The sequence below is a fragment of the Pituophis catenifer genome, unplaced genomic scaffold, assembly GCF_029215685.1.
Source record: "Pituophis catenifer annectens isolate HBS135680 unplaced genomic scaffold, rPitCat1.0.hap2 SCAF_5, whole genome shotgun sequence".
In the NCBI taxonomy this organism is placed as follows: domain Eukaryota; kingdom Metazoa; phylum Chordata; class Lepidosauria; order Squamata; family Colubridae; genus Pituophis; species Pituophis catenifer.
The window spans coordinates 37,745,139-37,769,836 of NW_027256885.1; the positions used below are offsets into that span (position 1 = coordinate 37,745,139).

The 24,698-nt window shown below is 44.7% G+C and overlaps 1 protein-coding gene across 1 annotated transcript in view; it reads right to left on the reverse strand.

Annotated features, from left to right (window-relative positions):
- The window catches only part of RHEB (Ras homolog, mTORC1 binding), a gene marked incomplete at its 5' end in the record, with an annotated part of 111,210 nt that overhangs the window by 33,435 nt on the left and 53,077 nt on the right, over positions 1-24,698 (reverse strand). Inside the window, 3 exon segments of the mRNA XM_070944743.1 lie at positions 3,730-3,811; positions 19,745-19,792; positions 19,909-19,965. Of these exon segments, the coding sequence (XP_070800844.1) occupies positions 3,730-3,811; positions 19,745-19,792; positions 19,909-19,965 (187 nt within the window).

Here is a 24,698-nt window from a genome sequence, read left to right on the forward strand (position 1 = left end):
CTGCAGCACCTGCGGGAGCACCAGCTCTATGCGAAGTTGGAGAAATGCTACTTTTTCCAGTCTTCCATAGAGTTCCTCGGGCACATCATCACCCCCGAGGGCATCGCGATGGACCCGCGCAAGGTGGAGGCCTTGCGCAGTTGGGAACTCCCATGTCGGGTGAAGGACGTCCAGCATCTGTTGGGATTCGCCAACTACTACCGGACCTTCATCCCGGGCTTCGCCACCCTGACCTTGCCGTTGACCCAACGCCTTCAGAAGAAGGTCCCGTTCCAGTGGGGGGCCCCGCAGCAGCAGGTCTTCGAGATCCTCAAGCAGGCCTTCGTCACGGAGCCGGTCCTGAGGCACCCCAATCCACACTGTCCGTTCGTTGTCGAGATGGACACGTCCAATGTGGCGATTGGGGCGGTGCTGCTACAGGCTCCGGTGGATGGCGGCACTCTTTTTCCCTGCGCTTATTACTCCCGGAAACTCAATCCTTCTGAGCGCAACTACACCATCTGGGAAAAGGAGTTGCTGGCTATCAAGGCCGCGTTCGAGGCTTGGCAACATCACCTCAAGGGAGCTCAACACCAGGTGGAGGTGCGGACGGACCATCGGAACCTGGAGCACCTCACCACGGCCAGGAAGTTGAACCAGCGGCAGATCCGGTGGTCATTGTTTTTCGCCCGGTTCAACTTCCATGTCACGTATGTTCCGAGCAGCCTCAACCAGAGGGCGGACGTGCTATCCCGTAAGCCGGAATACTTTTGCCCCAAGGACTCCCTTCCCCCCTGGATGGTGCTGCCAGCGGATGACTGGTCGCAGCAGCGGAAAGCGGACGTCGGCCCCGCGTCCCCATGGACTGTGGAGGAGGGCTTGCTCAGGCACCGGGGTCGGCTGTACGTGCCCACAAGTCCGCTCCGAGCCCTCATCATGAACCAGTGCCATGACAACCCCGCGGCGGGGCACTTCAGCTTCTTTAAGACCTTGAACCTGGTGACGCGGACTTTTTGGTGGCCTCGGGTACGGCACGACGTGCACGCGTACGTGACATCCTGTGTGATGTGCCGACAGGCCAAAGCCGCGTCCGGCCCCCCTCCTGGACTCCTCCAGCCGCTGCCGACACCGGAGAGACCGTGGGGAGCCATCTCCATGGACTTCCTGATGGACCTGCCCCGTCCGCTACATTCACGACCGTCCTCGTGGTGGTGGATGCGCTCACGAAGATGGCACATTTCATCCCGTGCCACGGCCTGCCCAGGGCCCGCACCACGGCTCGCCTGTTCCTGCAACATATCTTCCGCCTCCACGGCCTACTGTACCGGGTGGTTTCGGACCGCGGGGCCCAATTCACGGCCCGCTTCTGGAAAAGCCTGATGGCCGCGCTGGAGGTGCAGGTGTGCCTGTCATCGTCGCACCATCCGGAGACTGACGGGGGCACGGAGAAGGTCATCGGCATACTGGAGCAGTACCTCCACTGTTTTGTCAACCAGCAGCAGGACAACTGGGCCGAGTACCTTCCCCTGGCGGAGTTCGCCTTTAATAACTCCCAACACACCTCCACCCAGATGACCCCGTTCCATGCCAACGTTGGATACCATCCACGGCTTTTCCCGTTGACAATCTTGGATTCCCCTGTTCCTGAGACCCGGGACTTCCTCTCAGAGCTGCAGGCGGTGCAGCAACTGGTGCGGCGGCAGCTGATCCGGGCGAAAGAGGATTATAAACGGGTCGCCGATCATGCCCGCTGGGCGACGCCACCGCTGGAAGTTGGAGATCGGGTGTGGCTGTCCACGAAACACCTCCCCACGGACCGGCCGGTGAGGAAACTGGCCCACCGCTTTATCGGTCCCTTCCCTATCGAGGCGGTCATCAACCCGGTGGCCTACCGGTTGACTCTACCCCGCTCCATGCGGCTCCACCCCGTTTTCCATCGGTCCCTCCTGGTCCCTGAGGGCCCCGCGAGCCATCTCCACCGCCCGCTGACGCCTGCCCCCCCAGCCGCAGCCGACGAGGACAACACCTCGACGTACGAGGTGGACAGCATCCGGGACTCCCATTGGCTGAAGGGGCGCTTCCAATACCTCATCGCCTGGAAGGGGTACGGGCCCGAGGATTTCACCTGGGTGGATGCGTCTGCCTTTCAGGCCCCTGACCTGGTACGGGCTTTTCACGAACAGTTCCCGTCCCGACCCCATCCCGACCGTCAGACCCGGGGAAAGGGCCCTGCGGTGGGGGATAGTGTTGTGGCCCCGCCCTCCGAGCCTATCTCATCAGAGGAAGAAGGCTCCAAACATGAAGAAGAGGAGTTGGCCAGGCCTCCCTCTCCAGGCCCCTCCCCTCTGGCACTGCCTCAAGTGCCGGCCGAGGAAGAGGAGATTAGTCAGGAGCCAGGTGTCTCCGATGAGAGTGAGGGAGGTGATCTGTCGTTCCTGGATCCACGTCAACGAAGGCGTGATAAACGGTTGCAGCAGTTAAGGAGGCGTGCCAGGGATTATAACTGAGTCACTGGACCACACCCCAGAGACTATATAAGAGAGTGTGGTGGCCATTTAAGACTCTGTGACGGACAAAAACTAACTCTGGCTAGTCACTTGAACAACGCTTAAAGCTGCCGAAAGGTTTCTTGTTTGGAACTGGACTATTTGCAATTTGTATGTATTTTCTGTTTATCTGATGAAGTAAAGCCCTTGGCAGTCGATGCTCGTATAGCTGCCAAGTTTTAGATAACAACCTGTGTGCGTGCCAAGTGCTTCCTTAACCCTCGGCTGACTGTGTTTGTGTGTGTGTGGAGACGGGGACAGAACAGCCATGGCCTGCTGGCTAGTGTTACGGAGCAAAAGCTCGTGGGCCCTGCCTCAACCGATCCGGTCAATGGCACTCTCCAGGCAAGCACTACAGAGCCAAGACTTGTGGGCATTGCCTCCGGATTTAAACTGGGAGGAATCCTCCGATCCCCAGCTAGCTAGTTGTTCAGGGCCATGCCCGTGAACGCTGCTTGGAGATCTGCCAGCCGGCAGATCTCTCACTGCCCATGCACCCTTCAGCGGGCTTGGGCTAAGTCGCCCTTGATGCTGGAACAATCTTGAAGATTAATTTCCCAAAGGTAGGAACCTTCGCTGAAGAATTAGGTTGAATTAGCTTTTAAGAAAACCCAGTCAGGAATGGGAGTTCTCTAAAACACATCTGTCCAGCTAGACTGAGTCTAAAGAGCTGGGAAGCAACAGGAAGAGGTGTGGCTTAACAGTTTTGCAGACTCAGTCCTAGCAGCTAACAGACGGAGTTAACCCATTCCTGACTGCTGTTCCCTCCTTTGTGGAGAATGGGTGATTCTCTGTATATATTCCAGCTAAATGTCTATTGTGGAATAGCATCAAATTATGAATGTAACCAAACAAGTGTGTTTATGACAAGACAGGAATGCTGCTGCAATAAACAGAAAAATAGAACTACATGGAAAATAAATATTCTTAAATCCCATGGCATATATTCGCTTCTAATATAAATAAAAATAGAAGCAAAAAGACTTCCATAAAAACAAAATAAAGCACAAATCCATAAACTACTTGACCAGATTGCTATACAAAACTGAATTAAATTGAAAGCTGCTCTGTATTACTGTCCAGAGGTATTGAGAGTTGAGCAACATACAAGTTTTAATAATTATCATAATATTTATAGGCCCTTGAGGTTCTTCCCTCTCTCTTTTGCTCTATTTAAAAATGGGATTTAAAATATATTTGTTACCTGGTTTTCTTTAGCAGAAGATTCCAAGAAAGCTGCATTCCATGATTCTGCTAAAGCTTTCCCTTCTTCATAGCTGATCACCCTGGAGCAGAGATGGGATAAAACAGCAATTTGGTTCAAGGGAGTCATAATAGGGAGAAGACCCACCCACCCACCTGAAATACAATGGCAGCATGACCCTAAAGTCCTGGTGTGTGATTTTTGTAGCCTTGAATTACCACACTGTATAGGAAAAGGTCTGTAGTCTTTTTCAATAGAAGGTTATGCAACCTGCCTATCGTTGGGAAGGGATGGAACTGTATTGTTATGGATATGTAAGGAAAGGGATATTCAGATAGTAGAGTGACATTAAAACTTCACAAATGATCACAACTGTTTGACAGCAACAACTTAGGTACCATCTCCAATAGCACATTACAACAGCTTCACAAGCAATCTGACATGTGTTATTTTGGGAACAGCCAACTGGGCCTACTAGGGAAATACCATGTCCTTTGTAGATTGCTGTGCTAACCACATGGGTCCTCAAACTACGGCCCGTGGGCCACATGCGGCCCGTCGAAGCCATTAATCCGGCTCATGCAGGAACACGAGTCTGCCCTGCCCACATTGCCCCGCCCACCCTTCAGCTGAGCGCAGGATTTACCTTCACGAGCCCTGCAGGCTGGAACTGAAAGGTAAAACCAACAATTTTTGCTTGCAGAATGCTGCTGGAGGTGGGGGAGGTGAAAAATGGGGTGCACAGATGCCCCAGGAGGCCAAAAAATGGGCAAAAACCAGGGGTGAAATGCTCCCGGTTTGGACCGGCTCACCTGATCCAGTAGCGATCATGGCGAGTGGTTTGGAGAACCGGTAGTGATCATGGTGTGAAGCTCCACCCACCCGCCCAGTTTTATTTATTTATTTAACCAGGAAGTAATGTGTTTTGAACCCTCTGTGCATGCGCACGTTTTGCTTTTTTGCTTTTAAAAGTAAAAAAAAGGCTCTGACGATCACAGCAGAGCTGCGCGATCGTCAGAGCCTTTTTTTACTTTTAAAAGCAATTTTTTACAACCTATTCGCCCGAATAGGTTGTAAAAAAATGCTTTTAAAAGTAAAAAAAAAAGGTCGCGCACCACAGCTGATCTCACCCCCCTGCACGTGCTGTTCTACTTACCACATGCCTCCTTTTGGCGTGCACTACGCATGCACACGCACCTCACATTTGGTGTGTGGTGTGCACTGTGCATGCGCGCACACAGTGTGCGTTTGCCACGAAGCACGCATGCGCAGCCAGTGAACTGGTAGTAAACCGGTTCAGATTTCACCACTGGCAAAAACTGCCCATTTTTCACCTCCCCCGCCTACAGAAGATAGATAGATAGAGAGAGAGAGAGAGAGAGAGAGGGGGGGGGGAGAGGGAGAGAGAGAGAGAAAGAGAGAGAGAGAGAGAGAGACAGACAGTGAGAGAAAGAGAGAGAAAGAGACAGAATGAGAGAGAGAGAGAGAGAGAGAGAGAGAGGAGACACACACACACACACACACACACACACACACACACACACACACAGACTTGTAAGCTCCTTGGAGCTGAGAAAAATTGCTGCAAAACTGAGTTTTCTGAAGTGGACCACTAGACTCCTAAACAACTGAAAAAATGATCTAGTAAAAAGAAAAGTCAATCAAAAGAGCAACATGCAAACAAAAGCAAATACCCCCCCCCCCCAGGAACAAAACAAATTAACGTTTAATTTGTGTGCATTGTTTAATGGACTGTTAAGTTGGCCACACCCACCTAGTCACATGACCTAGCCACACCTGCCCAGTCACATGACCACCTAGCCACGCCCACCCAGCCGGTCCAGTCCCCCAACAGTCTGAGGGACCGTGAATTGGCCCCCTCTTTAAAAAGTTTGAGGACCCCTGGCTAACCATCTAAGAGAGGATCTTTATCTGGGGACGCCTTCTTCTAAAATATTCAAAAAAGTGAAGTAACAACAGAAGAATTAGTCTGTTATCATAATTAGAAGTTATGGCTAAATTGTTAAATATTCTATTTTATTTATTAAATAAATTTATATAGCTGCCCAACTCACACATATGTGACTCTGGGTAGATTACAACATTTAAAAAAACCACCATGTAATTTAAAAAAAATATTCAAACCCCCCCACCCACCCCATGGCATCAGCAACACAATCAAATTAGCCACTTGATCGGCTCAGTCTCCACTCACGGTCCCCAGGCCTGTTGACAAAACCAGCTTTTTAGGGCCTTTTGGAAAAGCAACAGGGTGGGCCCAACCTTAATTTAATTTAATTTAATTTAATTTAATTTAATTTAATTTAATTTAATTTAATTTAATTTAATTTAATTTAATTTAATTTAATTTAATTTAATTTAATTTAATTTAATTTAATTTAATTTAATTTAATTTAATTATTTAATTTAATTTAATTTAATTTAATTTAATTTAATTTAATTTAATAATTTAATTTAATTTAATTTAATTTAATTTAATTTAATTTAATTTAATTTAATTTAATTTAATTTAATTTAATAATTTAATTTAATAATTTAATTTAATTTAATTTAATTTAATTTAATTTAATTTAATTTAATTTAATTTAATTTAATTTAATTTAATTTAATTTAATTTAATAATTTAATTTAATTTAATTTAATTTAATTTAATTTAATTTAATTTAATTTAATTTAATTTAATTTAATTTAATTTAATTTAATTTAATTTCCAATTTATATACCGCCCTTCTCCCTGAGGACTCAGGGCGGTGTACAGCCAAGATAAGAACATAGAATACAAATATTAAAAACAGTTAAATATATATATAAATTTGGCCCAAAAGTTAAGAAATCACAAACTAATTAAAAGAATTTAAAAATTTCTTCTTAAGCCAGCCCGGCTTGCTGGAAAAGATGGGTTTTAAGGGCACGACGGAAGGCATTGAGGTCATGGATTCTCCTTAACTCAGGGGGCAACTGATTCCAGAGGGTAGGAGCCCCCACAGAGAAGGCCCTCCCCCTGGGGTTCACCAGCCTACATTGTTTGGCTGATGGCACCCTGAGGAGGCCCTCTCTGTGGGAGCGCACGGGTCGATGCGCCCCCAATAGTCAGTGATGGAGTCAACTGACTATATCGGGATGCCAGGAGCCACAGCCACTCAGTCTTGGAAGGGTTGAGCTTGAGCCTGTTCCTCCCCGTCCAGATCCGCACAGCCTCCAGGCACTGGGACATCACTTCAAGGGCATCATTGGGGTGGCCTGGGGTGGAGATGTACAGCTGGGTGTCATCAGCGTACTGATGGTATCTCACCCCAAAGCCACGGATGATCTCACCCAGCGGCTTCACATAAATGTTGAACAGAAGGGGCGAGAGGACCGATCCCTGTGGCACTCCACAGATGAGAGGCCTCGAGGTCGACCTCTGCCCCCCTGCCAACACAAACTGCGACCGGTCGGAGAGAAAGGAGGAGAACCACCGCAACACAGTGCCTCCCACCCCCAACTCTTCCAACCGGTGCAGCATGATACCATGGTCGATGGTATCAAAAGCCGCTGAGAGATCTAACAGGACCAGAACAGAGGAGCAACCCCTGTCCCGAGCCCTCCAGAGATCATCAACCAACGTGACCAATGCCATTTCCATGCTGTGCCCAGACCTGAAACCCGACTGGAACAGATCTAGATAAGATGTTTCCTCCAGGAATTGTGGAAACTGTCGCGCGACCACACTCTCAACAACCTTCGCAATAAAGCGAAGGTTGGAGACAGGATGATAGTTAGCCAATATTGCCGGATCCAGGGACGGCTTCTTGAGGAGAGGCCTCACCACCGCCTCTTTCAGGGCAGCGGGGAAGTGACCCTCACTCAACAAAGCATTAATAACACCCTGGAGCCAGCCTCATGTAACCTCCCGGGAAGCCAGTACCAACCAGGAGGGACACGGGTCCAGTAAACATGTGGCCGCACTAAGTCTCCCCAAAATCCTGTCCACATAATCGGGAATCACAGCATCAAACTCCTCCCAGATAACATTCTCAAGACTGTTCCTCGTCACCCTGCCCTGATCTACCCAGTCAGAGTCCAAATCCCCCCGGATCTGAGTGATTTTGTCATACAGGTATTGTCCGAAATCCTCCGCCCTGCCTTCTAAGGGATCCTCCCGCACTCCCGGATGGAGCAGGGAGCGGGTCACCCTAAACAGGGCGGCCGTACGATTCCCTGATGACGCAATAGAGGCGGAAAAGTAATTAAACTTTGCCATCTTTATCGCCACTAGATAGGCCTTAATATGCGACCTTACCAGTGTTCGATCAGATTCAGCGAGACTGGCCCTCCAACCGGGTCAATAACTTTGAGGGAATTATGTTCCATAAAGAACAGGCCACCACCAAGAAGGGCCTTTTTCATGGTCCTGCTAGATATGCATCCCTAATCAATAGTACCCATAACATGCCCGGACTTCCCATCCTGGTGGGACAGGAAGATGTAATAAGGGAGAGGCGGTCCTTCAAATAGCCTGGCCCCAAGCCACACACAAGCAAATATAAATATGCTTTGACAGTAAGTGACTTTTCCAGCTAGCACAAAAAAACTGCTGGGGTGGGGGGTTGCGTGGGTTGGTTGAGGATCAGTGCTGTCTCTGGTTGGGTGTGTGGTTGGTTTGGATTCTGAGGAGTTCGTCCCACCAATTCTATGTGGGACAAACATCACATCAATTAAAAACCAGGATCCACAAACACCGGCTGGCAGTCAAACACCACGATCCCAAATTCTTAATATCTACCCACACTGACACCAAACAGCACCAATTCAATTGGAGCAACACAAAAATAATTGGCCACGCTACCACCCGCCATCCTCGTGAGTTCATCAAAGCCTGGCACTCCGACTTCCGGTTTGGTCTTCGCCGCCGCCAGACGGTCTTTTTTTAGACCGCCAGCCCTGCTGTCTGTAAAGAGCTGCTTCATGAAAGGAGAAGCGGCTCGAAAAACTCCAAATCCGAAAGGAATTGCGAGCAGAGCCGGCGGGATTTGGTTGAGCCCCTGTGAAGCCCCCAGACTGCTTTTTTTTTGCTTCTGGGGGAGGAAACAGGCACGGCTCCCTCTCCAGCCCGCTGAAGCTCCGGACCCTGGGGATGCTTCTACTTCGTAGAACAAGACGGCGTGACCATCCAAACAAGCGAAAGTAAAGCAAATCTCCTAATCGAACAGGGCGAAATCGGGACTTGAACCTCAAAACCGCAAGTATTTTTGCTGTGCTGTGCTAGCCCAGTGATTAAACTCAAGTGGGAGATTGAAAGTTTCCTGAAAATGGCCCCCGGCTTCAGCGCAGAGGAATGCTGAAAGTGAAAGTGGATTTGCCTAGTTACTTTAATATGTTACAAAGTCTCACTGCTTGTAACAACTGAAGAGAAAGACTAAAAGACTATAATAAGCAAGCTTGATTTTGACTTAATTTTATTTCTAATCTGATCAAACCTGGGGGAATTCTTTAGAGGACTTTGTGGAGGAAGAAGGGAAAGAAGAACCTCCCTTTTTGAAAAAGTTAGGCTACGTGGCAGAATGGCTTCTAAACAGCCAAAGCAAGATACGAAGGCAGCAGGGGGGGGATCTCCCACCCATAAGCCACAACAACAGCCTTCTAGCCAGCAGAGTCAGAGAAAGGAGATTGATCTTGAAAGTTTGAAAGAGTTTATTGCCCAGGCTTTGATGAAACAAGATGAAAATATGGATGAGAAGTTTAAAAAGTCACAACAGGAAATTAAGCAGGAGATTAAAGAAATTAAAGAGGTGGTGCAAGAAAAATATGAAAAGGTGACTAAAAAATTAATGACAGTTGTGACTGGATTGTCAGAAGCAATTATTAAAACTGATAAAAAAGTGGAGGAACTCAGATCAGAAATGGATGTCAAAAAGAAGGAGACTGATTATAAAATCTTTGATGTTGACAATAAAATGCAGAGACTTGAAAATGAGATTACAATGATGCAGTTCAGGTCTATGGAATTTGCCATAAGGCTGAGAGGTTTAAAAGAGAATGATAGGGAAGACCTGAGAAAGATCTGTGCTGATGCATTAGCTGTGATGTTAAAGATTAGTCCTGAAGAGATTTTTTGTAAAATGGACAAAGTGTACAGAGTGAATTCTTGGGTGGCCAGACAAAGACAATTGCCTAGAGATGTGGTGATATATTTTACAGACAGAAAAATGAGAAATGATATTCTGCAAAAGTCCTTTGTCTCTGCTGTGCAAGTGGATGGAAAGGAGATTGGAGTTTATAAAGAGCTACCACCTAAGATGTTAAAAGATAGAAAGGACTTTGGATTTCTAGTGAATGAATTAAAAAAACAACAAATTCCATTTAGGTGGGATGCTCCAACTGGTATAATCTTGAGATATAAAGGAGAAAGATACCGATTAAATACTGTTGAGAAGGCGGAAGAATTCTATTCTAATTTTTTTAAAGCAAGTTCACCATCCCCACGTACATCTTCTGTGTTGGAGACAAAGGAGAGTGATAAGGAGAAGCAATCTCAGCAAGAGATGGAAGAGCAGTCTAAGCAGCTGGAACTGGAGGCAATGGAAATGCAGGGAGCTACAGGAGGATTTCTGGACATGCCCCTGCTAGACCTTCCTTCGGAAATTGTAAATGTACCACCCAAGACCACAAGAGAAGTGGCTTTGGATCTAGCCCGAATGTGTGAAGCTAAAGATCAGCGTATAACTCGAGCAGTTTCTAAGCAAATTAAAGAAAAACAACAACAGGAAAGGTCCAAGCCACAGCAATACAAGAAAGGAGTCAAGGGCAATATACAAGAATCTGAAGCCATGGGAGGAGCAAAGCTGAAGACCATCGACTCGGAAAATCTTCAGCACGTGCTCTTGTCGCTTCAAGAAAGTATACATGACGATTAAATTTTTATCTTGGAATATGAATGGATTAAACTCACCACAGAAAAGGAAGAAGATAGTTAACTATTTGAGACAATTTAACAATGATATAATTTGTTTACAAGAAACTCATATTAGAATACAAGATCAAAAATATTTGATAAACTCAAGATTAGGAACACATTTCATAGCTTCAAATTTGGAAAAAAAAGAATGGTGTAGTGATTTATATAAATAAAAGACTGTCAGCTAAAATTATAGAAGCAGATGACTGTGGCAGGTTTATAGCAATTGAACTCTATACAGCAAATGGTCCAATTCTGGTGATTGGAATTTATGCTCCTAATCAACAACAAGAACATTTTTACAAAACTTTGCATTCTAAAATATTGCAATGGGATTATAGATCTATGTTAATTATGGGAGATTGAAATGGAGTAATTGATTCTAAAATAGACAAAAAGAGTTTGGCAAAGTCAAGGATTAGATTACCACAGACTTTTTTTGATATGAAAGAAGATTTGGAACTAAAAGATATTTGGAGAATACACAACCCAAAAGATTTGGACTTTACTTTCTTTTCAGATAGACACAGATCCTTTTCTAGGATTGACTTTATTTTATTATCATCTGATCTGCTTGTAAAAACGAAAAGAACAAAGATTTTTCCAAGGACTTTAACTGACCATAGCCCGGTATGGATCGAAATTGAGATGGGAAAGAATGAGAGAAGATCATGGAGGGTAAATGAAAATTTGTTTAGATATGAAAAGAACATAACAGAACTTAAAAAGCAGATGAAAGAATTTTTTGAAATGAATTTGAATAAGGGTACCCCTATTGAAATTGTGTGGGATGCGAGTAAAGCATATATGAGAGGGGTACTCATTCATATGAACTCTAAACATAAATTAAATCAACAAAAGAAAAGATTTGAAATGGAAGCAGAAATAAAGAACAAAGAACAGTTACTTATAAAAGACCCAACAGATGAAAGAATACGAGGAGCTATAAAACTTTTGAAAGATCAATTTCAAATGCTTATGGCGGAACAAACAGCAACAAATTTACAATTTGCGAAACATAATACATTTTGTAACGCTAACAAACTGGGCAGATGGTTGGCTTATACACTAAGGAAGAGGCAGAGTACACGGGTCATTGATAGTATTGATAGTGGAGGGAAGGAACTTTTTCAACAAAAATTAATTAAAGAAACTTTTTTAGATTATTATACTAAATTATATGCCAAAGATGATACACAGAATGGACTTATAGAGAAATATTTAGAAGAAAGAAGAGTTACAAAAATTTCTAGTCAACAAAAGGAGAGAAAGGATCATCCTATAACAGCTGAGGAGATTATTGCCGCAATTAAACAATTGAAAACAGCTAAAGCACCAGGGACGGATGGTTTAACTGCGGTGTATTATAAAACTTTACAAGCAGAAATGATTGAACATCTTAAAGATCTATTTTGTAGTATACAACAAGGGGGTAAAATACCCCCTTCATGGAAAACAGCTTATATTTCATTGATACCGAAAGAGCAAGTAGGTCCTAAAAAACCTGAGAACTTTAGACCAATATCAATATGAATAATGATTATAAAATTTTTGCAAAAGTATTAGCCAACAGGTTGATGCCAGTTATTCAAGATGTGATTCATTGTGATCAAGTGGGATTTATAGAAGGCAGATATATGAAGGATAATGTAAGGCAAATTATAGATTTATTGGAATATCTTGAGAAGAATAAACAGATCCCTGCAGTGCTGGTTTTCTTGGATGCGGAGAAGGCCTTTGATAGAGTGGATTGGAACTTTCTACTAAAGACTTTAAGAAAGATGGATTTTGGGGACCAATTTTTACAGGCGGTTTCAGCAATTTATCAAGAACAAATGGCACAAATTATTATTAATGGAAGTTTGACAACAAATTTTAGTATTGAAAAAGGAACAAGACAAGGTTGTCCGCTATCCCCATTGTTATTTATTTTAACATTAGAAGTCTTGTTGAACACAATACGGGACTCGAGTACCTTGAAGGGAATAGTGATAAGGCAAGAGGATTACAGAATAAGGGCATTTGCAGACGATCTGGTTGTTACCCTAACACAGCCGATGGAATCAATAATCCAGATGAAAGACATTATAGAACAATATGGTATGGTATCAGGATTTAGATTGAATCAGAGAAAAACTAAGATGATAGTTAAAAATATGACACAAGATCGAAAACAGGAACTTGAAAGCAAGGCAGGTTTTGAGATAGTACCAAAGGTTAAATATCTAAGAGTTCAGGTTGCAGAATCAAATATGAAATTGTTTCAAAATAATTATGAGGTGTTGTGGCGAGAGGTACAGAAAGACATGGAGACTTGGAAAAAACTGCAGCTGTCTCTACTTGGAAGAATAGCAGCAGTTAAGATGAATGTTTTGCCAAGATTTCTTTTTTTGTTTCAAATGATTCCGGTGCTTAAAAGTGACAAACAACTACAGTCAGGTCCAGAAATATTGGGACATCGACACAATTCTAACATATTTGGCTCTATACACCACCACAATGGAGTTGGAATGAAACAAACACAATGTGCATTAACTGCAGACTGTCAGCTTTAATTTGAGGGTATGTACATCCAACTCAGGTGAACGGTGTAGGATTTACAGCAGTTTGCATATGTGCCTCCCACTTGTTAAGGGACCAAAAGTAATGGGACAGAATAATAATCATAAATCAAACTTTCCCTTCTTAATACTTGGTTGCAAATCCTTTGCAGTCAATCACAGCCTGAAGTCTGGAACGCTTAGACATCACCAGACGCTGGGTTTCATCCCTGGTGATGCTCTGCCAGGCCTCTACTGCAACTGTCTTCAGTTCCTGCTTGTTCTTGGGGCATTTTCCCTTCAGTTTTGTCTTCAGCAAGTGAAATGCATGCTCAATGGGATTCAGGTCAGATGATTGACCTGGCCATTGCATAACATTCCACTTCTGTCCCTTCAAAAACTCTTTGGTTGCTATTCAGTATGCTTTGGGTCATTGTCCATCTGCACTGTGAAGCGCCATCCAATGAGTTCTGCAGCATTTGGCTGAATGTGAGCAGATAATATTGCCCAAAACACTTCAGAATTCATCCTGCTGCTTTTGTCAGCAGTCACATCATCAATAAATACAAGAGAACTAGTTCCATTGGCAGCCATACATGCCCACGCCATGACACTACCACCACCATGCTTCACTGATGAGGTGGTATGCTTAGGATCATGAGCAATTCCTTTCCTTCTCCATATTCTTCTCTTCCCATCACTCTGGTACAAGTTGATCTTGGTCTCATCTGTCCATAGGATCTTGTTCCAGAACTGTGAAGGCTTTGTTAGATGTTGTTTGGCAAACTCTAATCTGGCCTTCCTGTTTTTGAAGCTCACCAATGGTTTACATCTTGTGGTGAACCCTCTGTATTCATTCTGGTGAAGTCTTCTTTTGATTGTTGACTTTGACACACATACACCTACCTCCTGGAGAGCGTTCTTGATCTGGCCAACTGTTGTGAAGGGTGTTTTCTTCACCAGGGAAAGAATTCTTCGGTCATCCACCACACTTGTTTTCCATGGTCTCCCAGGTCTTTTGGTGTTGCTGAGCTCACCGGTGCATTCCTTCTTTTTGAGAATGTTTCAAACAGTTGTTTTGGCCACGCCTAATGTTCTTGCTATCTCTCTGATGGGTTTGTTTTGTTTCTTCAGCCTAATGATGGCTTGCTTCACTGATAGTGACAGCTCTTTGGATCTCATCTTGAGAGTTGACAGCAACAGATTCCAAATGCAAATAGCACACTTGAAATGAACTCTGGGCCTTTTATCTGCACATTGTAATTGGGGTAATGAGGGAATATCACACACCTGGCCATGGAACAGCTGAGAAGCCAATTGTCCCATTACTTTTGGTCCCTTAACAAGTGGGAGGCACATATACAAACTGCTGTAAGCCCTACACCGTTCACCTGAGTTGGATGTACATACCCTCAAATTAAAGCTGACAGTCTGCAGTTAACGCACATTGTGTTTGTTTCAATCCAACTCCATTGTGGTGGTGTATAGAGCCAAAGATGTTAGAATTGTGTCGATGTCCCAATATTTCTGGACCTGACTGTAAGAGAATGGCAAAGAGGACTGAATAAGTTTGTATGGAATGAGAAAAAACCAAGAGTTAAGCTGAAAATTATGCAAGATGTTCCAGAAAGGGGAGGCCTTAAACTTCCAAACCTACAATTATACTATGAAGCAGCAGCTTTGACGCAAGCAAGTGACTGGTTTGGAAGAAAAAAGACTGGAATATTGAATATAGAAAGTTATGATCTTGAACTTGGTTGGCATGCATACTTATTTTATGAGAACAAAGTGGATAAAGTATTTAAAAGCCACATACTCAGATATTCTTTGATGAGAGTTTGGAGGAAGCACCGATTCAAATGGGATTATAAAATACCGCTATGGCTGGATCTTGGTCATATCATGTGGAATACAAATATAATGTCACTCGGGGGGGGTTTATATAAAGAAGTTCTTTTTACAGATGCGGGCAGATGGCAACTGAAGACATTAGAAACGCTGTTGGAAGAAGGGATTAATTTAACCTGGTTGCAGTATAATTAACTTCAATTGAGATGGAAAGAGGACCAAAAAACTGGTATAATGATGTATGAAGAAGAATTGGTTAGACATATAAAAGAGAAAGGTCCAATGCATATTAAAAGGGTTTATAATGTTTTGTTAGAAAGGGATTCAGAAACTGAACTGGTTAAAGATTGTATGATAAAGTGGGCACAAAATTTTGCAGAACCAGTGATGTTGGAAACATGGGAAAAAATATGGGTTCAGAATGTTAAATTTACACAGTCGCAGAACTTGAGGGAAAATTTTTATAAAATGTTTTATAGGTGGCATTTAGATCCTAAGAAATTATCGTGTATGTATCCTAATGTTCAACCAAAATGTTGGAGATGTGATTGCTTAGATGCCACATATTATCATATGTGGTGGACTTGTAAGAAAGTGAAGGCTTTTTGGATAAAAATTTGGTGGGTTATGCAAAATGTTTTGAAGAAAAAAATTCAGTTCTCTCCACAATTGTTTTTATTGGGTATAGTTAAGGGTTTTACATTGGGGGAAGTAAAGTTGATATTGTATATGATAACAGCAGCGAGATTACTGATAGGTCAATATTGGAAAAATGAAGCTATGCCCACTATTCAAGAATGGACTTTGAAGATGGCTAGTTTTGCAGAGATGGCGAAGATTTCAGCATATTTAAAAGATCGGACACAAGAGACTTATGTATGGGAGTGGAAAAAGTGGATAGATTATGTGCAGAATAAATATCAAACTAGGAAATATCAGATAGCTTTTAACTGAATGTATTATATAGTGATAGAATAATTGAATTGTGAGGATGTGAAAAATATACAGGGGGTGGAGGGGTTCAAGTTTTATAAAATATGTTTCTGATTTGGATTATATTCTGTGGAAGTCTTGGGGGGAGGGGAGGGTTGGGGGGGTTAGGGAGGGTTAGGGGGGTCAGGGAGGGTTGGGGGGGAAATTGGGGAGAAAATGTTTTTGTAAAACTTTTTCAATAAAAAAAAAGCCTGGCACTCCAACAAGCAATTCCATCAACAGACACATTGACCTACAACCAGTCTACGAACCCCTCAGAATCCAAATCAACTGCACAGCCAACTAGAAACAGCACCAACCCATGTAACCCCCCCCCCCCATTAGTAGTTCACCTTCCAATGACCCTGACCCAGTGGTGGGATTCAGCCAGTTTGCACCACTTCGAGAGAACCGGTTGTTAACTTTCTGAGCAGTTTGGTGAATTGGTTGTTGGAAGAAATCATTAGGGCACAGAACTGGTTGTTAAATTATTTGAATCCCACCATTGCCCTGACCTGATGTAATCTCCTTATCACAAGACCCATCACAAGACTCACTGATGACTCACAGCTGACCCATCACAAGACCCTCACTTGACACACCCACTCCTGAAGCCCTTATAAACAGAACACTGACACTCCCTAAACTCTGCTGAAGGTGTTACCTAGCCTGGTAACAAAGCGTTCAGCAACCAACCCACAAGCTTGGAGAATGAACCCTCACCCTCATTTTCAAGTGTAATTGCAATGCATGAAATGATATGCCAGGGGAAACCTCAAGTTTGATAAACACACAAAAGGAAAGAAAAGCAAAAGGTAGTAAAATACTGCCAAAAGAGTGAAAATAAAATTTCAGAATAATTTGTCTGACAAATATGGCTGCCAATGAACTATTGCACCAGACCTATCCCTAATTAAGCCTTAGCATAATGAAAAATATTCTTCATTTTCACAACAGTTGCACATTTTTACCTACTTGCCAGTCAGGCGCAAAAGACCAGGAACACATGTGAAGTTCCAATTTATTGCTCATACCTATGCATTCTCAACTAACGGTTAGCATCTGCTAGAAGTTAGAGAATTGTCGACAGAATTCATGGTGGGTTGGACCTAGTACGTTTGTGGCTACATGTGAGCCATGGTGGCATAGTGGTTAGAATGCAGAACTGCAGGCTACTTCTGCTGACTGCCGGCTGCCTGCAATTTGGCAGATTGAATCTCACCAGGCTCAAGGTTGACTCAGCCTTCCATCCTTCCGAGATTGGTAAAATGAGGACCCAGATTGTTAGGGGCAATATGCTGACTCTGTAAACTGCTTAGAAAGGGCTGTAAAGCACTGTGAAGCGGTATAGAAGTCTAAGTGCTATTGCTATTGCTATATAGGGATTCTAGGCTAATGCCTCTTTTGACCCCTTCCCCAGACTGCCACTCCTTCTCCTACATCACCCCACAAAGAGTGTGTGAGTATATGGACATGCCACATGGATTCCTTGTAAAACTAGAAAGCAAGTTAAGGATTTAGGTAACACTAGATTTCCTACATATCCCATGAAGATCACTGGGTGAACCTGAACCTCTTATGTTGTCTTAATCTAACCAGTTACATAGGGTGAGATTTAACCTGAATATACAGTCAGGTCCAGAAATATTGGGACATCGACACAATTCTAACATCTTTGGCTCTATACACCACCACAATGGAGTTGGATTGAAACAAACACAATGTGCGTTAACTGCAGACTGTCAGCTTTAATTTGAGGGTATGTACATCCAACTCAGGTGAACGGTGTAGGGCTTACAGCAGTTTGTATATGTGCCTCCCACTTGTTAAGGGACCAAAAGTAATGGGACAATTGGCTTCTCAGCTGTTCCATGGCCAGGTGTGTGATATTCCCTCATTACCCCAATTACAATGTGCAGATAAAAGGCCCAGAGTTCATTTCAAGTGTGCTATTTGCATTTGGAATCTGTTGCTGTCAACTCTCAAGATGAGATCCAAAGAGCTGTCACTATCAGTGAAGCAAGCCATCATTAGGCTGAAGAAACAAAACAAACCCATCAGAGAGATAGCAAGAACATTAGGCGTGGCCAAAACAACTGTTTGAAACATTCTCAAAAAGAAGGAATGCACCGGTGAGCTCAGCAACACCAAAAGACCTGGGAGACCATGGAAAACAAGTGTGGTGGATGACCGAAGAATTCTTTCCCTGGTGAAGAAAACACCCTTCACAACAGTTGGCCAGATCAAGAACGCTCTCCAGGAGGTAGGTGTATGTGTGTCAAAGTCAACAATCAAAAGAAGACTTCACCAGAATGAATACAGAGGGTTCACCACAAGATGTAAACCATTGGTGAGCTTCAAAAACAGGAAGGCCAGATTAGAGTTTGCCAAACAACATCTAACAAAGCCTTCACAGTTCTGGAACAAGATCCTATGGACAGATGAGACCAAGATCAACTTGTACCAGAGTGATGGGAAGAGAAGAATATGGAGAAGGAAAGGAATTGCTCATGATCCTAAGCATACCACCTCATCAGTGAAGCATGGTGGTGGTAGTGTCATGGCGTGGGCATGTATGGCTGCCAATGGAACTAGTTCTCTTGTATTTATTGATGATGTGACTGCTGACAAAAGCAGCAGGATGAATTCTGAAGTGTTTTGGGCAATATTATCTGCTCACATTCAGCCAAATGCTGCAGAACTCATTGGATGGCGCTTCACAGTGCAGATGGACAATGACCCAAAGCATACTGAATAGCAACCAAAGAGTTTTTGAAGGGACAGAAGTGGAATGTTATGCAATGGCCAGGTCAATCATCTGACCTGAATCCCATTGAGCATGCATTTCACTTGCTGAAGACAAAACTGAAGGGAAAATGCCCCAAGAACAAGCAGGAACTGAAGACAGTTGCAGTAGAGGCCTGGCAGAGCATCACCAGGGATGAAACCCAGCGTCTGGTGATGTCTAAGCGTTCCAGACTTCAGGCTGTGATTGACTGCAAAGGATTTGCAACCAAGTATTAAGAAGGGAAAGTTTGATTTATGATTATTATTCTGTCCCATTACTTTTGGTCCCTTAACAAGTGGGAGGCACATATGCAAACTGCTGTAAATCCTACACCGTTCACCTGAGTTGGATGTACATACCCTCAAATTAAAGCTGACAGTCTGCAGTTAATGCACATTGTGTTTGTTTCATTCCAACTCCATTGTGGTGGTGTATAGAGCCAAATATGTTAGAATTGTGTCGATGTCCCAATATTTCTGGACCTGACTGTACCTAAGGCCCTTGGAAAAAGTGATAAATGTAGAATAAATATAGCATGTCCTTGGCAGCTTGTGATACTTACTTTCAGCTAAATAGGTCATCGACTGGCCAATGATCCAAGTTTAGTTGGGTTTACAAGCAAAGGCAAATTTAGACTCTCTAAATACTTTACTTTAAACTAAGACTTTACTAAACATACTTTACTAAAGTTTAACAGGATTGCAGCAGAACCTTTATTATTTATTTATTATTGTGATTTATATGCTGCCTTTCTCCCTGGGGACTCAAGGCGGCTTACAAAATGACAAATTCCAATTCAAATCACAATGAAATAAAATTAAAATCAGCAACCCTATTAAAAACAGTTTAAAATTATGACAGTGTACCCCCAAACGGAACCTTCATTGTTTTAAGGAAAATATTCAATACCGTTCCATATGCAGGTCTTTCTTATTTCCAACCAACATAATGGGAATACTGTGGAAGAAAAAACATACAACTACTTTCAGAATAGAAGTTAATACATGGAGAATAAAACAATAGAAAAGTTTTAAAAACTAAACACGGAATGAAACGACTGTGTTGGTACTTACTGGACTTTTCCCACCATATCCAATAACTTTCCATGGATAACTTTAATCACTTCAAAACTGCAAAATAAAAGGATTACATCATACCCAATGACCAAGGGTGCACTCATCAAATGACTTTATTAAACTCTTAGGGTGTCTATTAGACTAGAAATAAATGTGTAAAATAAGGGTGGTGTTTCTGAAATGTTCCACTTTCTCTCAGAACATTTTGTCTTTCCAGAGGGCCAACTGAAAGGGTAAGTGGATCATTTCTGGAAGTTGGTTGTCCGAAGCACAAAGAGGTTTGGTGACCCAGTGGTTGAGTCCCAAACCAGACCTGGGAAAAAGTGGTCTACTTCACACTAATAATAACATTCTCATATAGGTACATTTTAAAATGATCAATTAGTCTTTAACTCAGTTTATCCAAGGCAAGAAATGTTAGCTGGGTTGTGTATGAATTTGATTGTTAAAAATAGTTAAATCACGTAACAATTAACACAATGATAGCACGTTCAAAATAAGGGGAGCTGTACTACATTATTATTATGGTTTGTTGATGTTTAGACTGGATTTGGCATTTCTGTCCACCTACTGAATCCTTCCCAATGACTTGGGACAGGCAGATGTTGATGTTTTATGGAGTTAGGTATTGTTGTAGCATGTAAGCTGTTCTGAGCAAAGTTGCCTTGTGCAACTGACTGTTCGTGAATTTGTCAATGTTAATGGTGCTCAAGTGGTGCTCCAGTTGTTTTGGGATTGCACCCAAGGCGCCTATGACTATACACTGTGTGCACAATTATTAGACAAGTATTTAAACCATATCATCATTTTTATGCATATTTTCCATCCCCAAGCTGTATATTGTCAACGTCCAAGACAGCACGCTGTTCGCAGTTCCACAACGCGCCATTTTGGAGTTGCTACACACGCGCAGGGGTGTGTGTGCTTGGGGTGCACAGGTGGGTGTTGGGTGATGGGACTCATGCTGGGAAAGGTCCGAAAGAACGAGGAGCCAGGAAGGCAAGCCAGCTGCGGTCGGTTCAGAAGCCATCCAGGCCTGAAGAATACTTGCTGGAGCCATCCAGGGAGCAACCGGGCTCAAAGATTACTTGCTGGAGCCAGCCCCAAAGAGTACTTGCTGGAGCTGGCCGGGAGCAACTGGGAACAGGAGGGCGGGACGTACCAAGTCCGTATAGCCATCTGGCTAGCAGAAGCCAGTAATGCTGGCTAGAAACCCTTTTACTTGTATTGTTCACCACGCGCTGAGCCGAGACTCCAGTAAAGAGACCCGTTCTGCTCACAGTGTGGCCTCTTCTTTTGCTGGCTTGGTTTGGAACTGTGACAGGTAGCCAGCATTCCCCACCCTTTTTCTTTTGTGTTCTGGGCTGCTAGCTGTTTCCAGCCTGCTCATAGGGATCAGCTGATCGTCAGGCTGCTAGGAAGCAGCTGATCGTCAGCCACTGCATGCTGATTCTGGTCAGTTTTGCGGAGTCAGCTGTTTGTCAGCTTGTTTGGAATCAGCTGTTTGCTGGGGCAGCTTGCTGATTCTGGAGGCAGCTGTGCATTGATGCTGACTGGTGGGATGGCTTAAGAACCGGCAAAGGAGACTGACGTGGGAATGATGGAGGGGGTCACAGCCCATGTGGGCAAACCCCTGAAGCTGGCCACTGGGGCTGCCCAGCCAGGGGCACGTCCCAAGGAGTGGGAGGGCTACCAATCTGGCCCACAGGACCGAGAGAAGACAGCTACGTTAGAAGGTCCGGTGGCACAGGCTGCTGGAGAGTGGTGGAAAAATTCCACAGCTGCAGGAATACATTGACAAGAACCTGGCCAGGGGATTCATCCAGCTGGCACATTCCAGGATTACTGCCCCAGTGTTGTTTAAGGAGAAAAAAGATGGGTTGATGCACTTGTATGTGGACTTTCCGGGCATAATCGGCGTGTGCATTGAAAACATGTATCAGCTACCCCTGATGAAAGACATGTTGGCCCACCTCGCTAGAGGTAACATCTTCACTAAGTTGGACCTACCAGAAGCATACTACATAAGGGATGGGGACAAGTGGAAAATGGCCTTCAACTGCCCCCTGGGGAGCTAACAGTTTAAGGTGATGCCGTTTGGGTTGCAGGGGGGCCCTGCGGGGTTCATGCAACTTATCAATGAGGTGCTGCATGAGCACCTGTACAAGGGCGTATTGGTCTACCTGAATGATATTTTAGTTTATACAGAGACCATGGAGGAGCACATTCAACTGGTCTGGCAGGTGTTGAAAATATTACTTGTGGCACATCTTTATGTAAAACTGTCAAAGTGCAAGTTTCATCACACCCTATTTGGGTTACTGGATATCCAGTGGGGGGTGTGGTTGATGGATTCTGCCAAGGTAAAAGCTGTCCTGGAGTGGCAGGCTCCCAGGACACGTAAGCAGTTGCAGAGCTTCCTGGTGTTTGCAAACTTTTATAGGCAGTTTATACCCTCGTTTGTCCGAGTAGCTTTGCCAATCACCAACCTACTGAAAACCAAACCTGCCACGACCAAGCCCCGGACCAACCAGCCCCTTCATTGGACTGTGGAGTGCCAGCAGGCCTTTGAAACGCTGAAGGGCCTGTTTGCCCAGGAGCCGATCCTCAAGCACCCCGATCCCAAATGACCCTTTGTCATCCAAGCGGACGCCAGTGACGTAGCTGTTGGGGCCATCCTGTTGCAGTGCAATGATAAAGGCGAGCAGCAGCCTTGTGCCTATACCACCTGGAAACTCACTGGCGCAGAATGATGGTGGGTGATTTGGGAGAAGGAGGCCTTCGCGGTGCATTGGGCTCTGCTGACGTGGTGACATTTCCTGGAGGGGAGTGAAATACCATTCGAGGTATGGATGGACCACAAAAATCTGGATGCTTTACAGACCCCAAGGAAATTGTCACCGAAACAGGTGAGGTGGGCACAATATTTCCGGCGTTTTCAGTTCACTCTCAAGTATATACCAGGAGGGAAGAATTTCTTGGCAGATGGCCTGTCCCAGCTACCACAGTACAAGAGTGCCCGGGAGGAAGTAGTGCATGCAATCATCCCACTGGTCCAGCTGGCAGCAGAGATTGAGGCAGAGCAACAAGCCAACAGGGGATCGAGCTCCATCGCGACTGACCTGATCCAAACTCTGAAAACTGCTTTGTTGACTGACCCCTGGTTCCTAGGGAACCAACAATGGTTAACCCATGGGGGGTTGTTGGCATGGAAGGGCACTAAACTATATGTTCCCAGTGTACTAAGAACACAGGTGCTGCAACGCTGCCACGATGTCAAACAAGCCGGTCACTTCGGTTTCCTGAAGACACTACACCTGACCAATAGGCAGTTCTGGTGGCCACGAATGAACATTGAGGACATTGAGGCCTACGTAAAAAGCTGCCTGACCTGTGCCACTATGAAAACCAGGCTGGGGAAACCTCTGGGCCTGCTGCAGCCAATTGCTGACCCAGTTAGGCCATGGGAGGAGATTGCCATGGATTTTATTGTGGACCTCCCAGAAAGCCATGGGAGCACAGTGATCTGGACAGTGATAGACCTTTTTTCCAAGCAGGCCCACTTCATCACGTACCCAGGCTTACCCTTGGCTCGCAAGCTGGCCAAATTGTTCTTGATCCATGTCTACCGGCTACACGGGGTACCAAGAAGGATATCGGACCGGGGGGTCCAATTTGAGCAGTATCTCCAGTGTTACGTCACCTATCAGCAGAATGATTGGGCAGAGCTTCTGCCGTTCACAGAGGTGGCATATAATAATACCATACACACCAGTATGTGATCTGTCCCCGTCCACACACACACACAAACACAGCCAGCCGAGGGTTAAGGAAGCACTTGGCACACACCCAGGTCTTTATCTCCAACTTGGCAGCGATATACACACCGTCTTCCAAGTGCTTTATTTCCACAGAAACAGAAAGATAATATACTCAGCGTACAAGAGTCCAACAAAAATAAATATTCCTCTCAGCAGTTTCGGACAAGGCTTTAGTGACTATCCAAGGTTTATTTTTGTTCGTCACAGGGATCACTGGCCACCACCCTCTATTATATAGTCTCTGGGGTGTGGTCCAGAGACTCAGTTCTAATCCCTAGCATGCCTCCTGAGCTGCTGCAATCGTTTATCATGCCTTCGGAGGCGTGCGTCCAGGAATGATGTCTCTCCTTCGCTCTCATCCGAGACACCTGTCTCCCTGTTAATCTCCTCTCCCTCGGCCGGCACCTGAGACAGTGCCAGAGGGGAGGGGCCTGGAGAGGGAGGCCTGGCTGACTTCTCTTCCTCATGCTCGGAGCTTTCTTCCTCCGATGGGATAGGCTCAGAGGGCGGGGCCACAACAGTATGGGGCAGACACCCTTTAAGGTGGTGCATGGGGTGGACTTTGTCCCTATTCCCGAGCTCCCTCGGGAGGCCCTCTCACTAGGCAGTCTGACGGAGTGGATGGATTACCTGCGGGGAGTTTGGGGGAATGTCAAGCAGGCATTGATAAAAGCAGCTGAGACCCAAAAACTCTAGGCGGACAAGAAAAGGTCACCACAAAAGCCATTCTGTGTAAGGGAAAAGGTGTACCTCTCCACAAAGTACCTTAAACTGAAGCTGACTTGCAAAAAGCTGGGTCCGAAATACCTAGGTCCATTCCCCATAGTCAGAATAATCAACCCTGTGATTATTAAAACTCCCGCCCCTACTGGGGAAGGTCCATCCGGTCTTCCATAGCAGCCTGCTGAAGCTGGTGGTGGCATCAAGCAGTAGACTCTCAATCCCATACCCACCCAGACCAGGGGT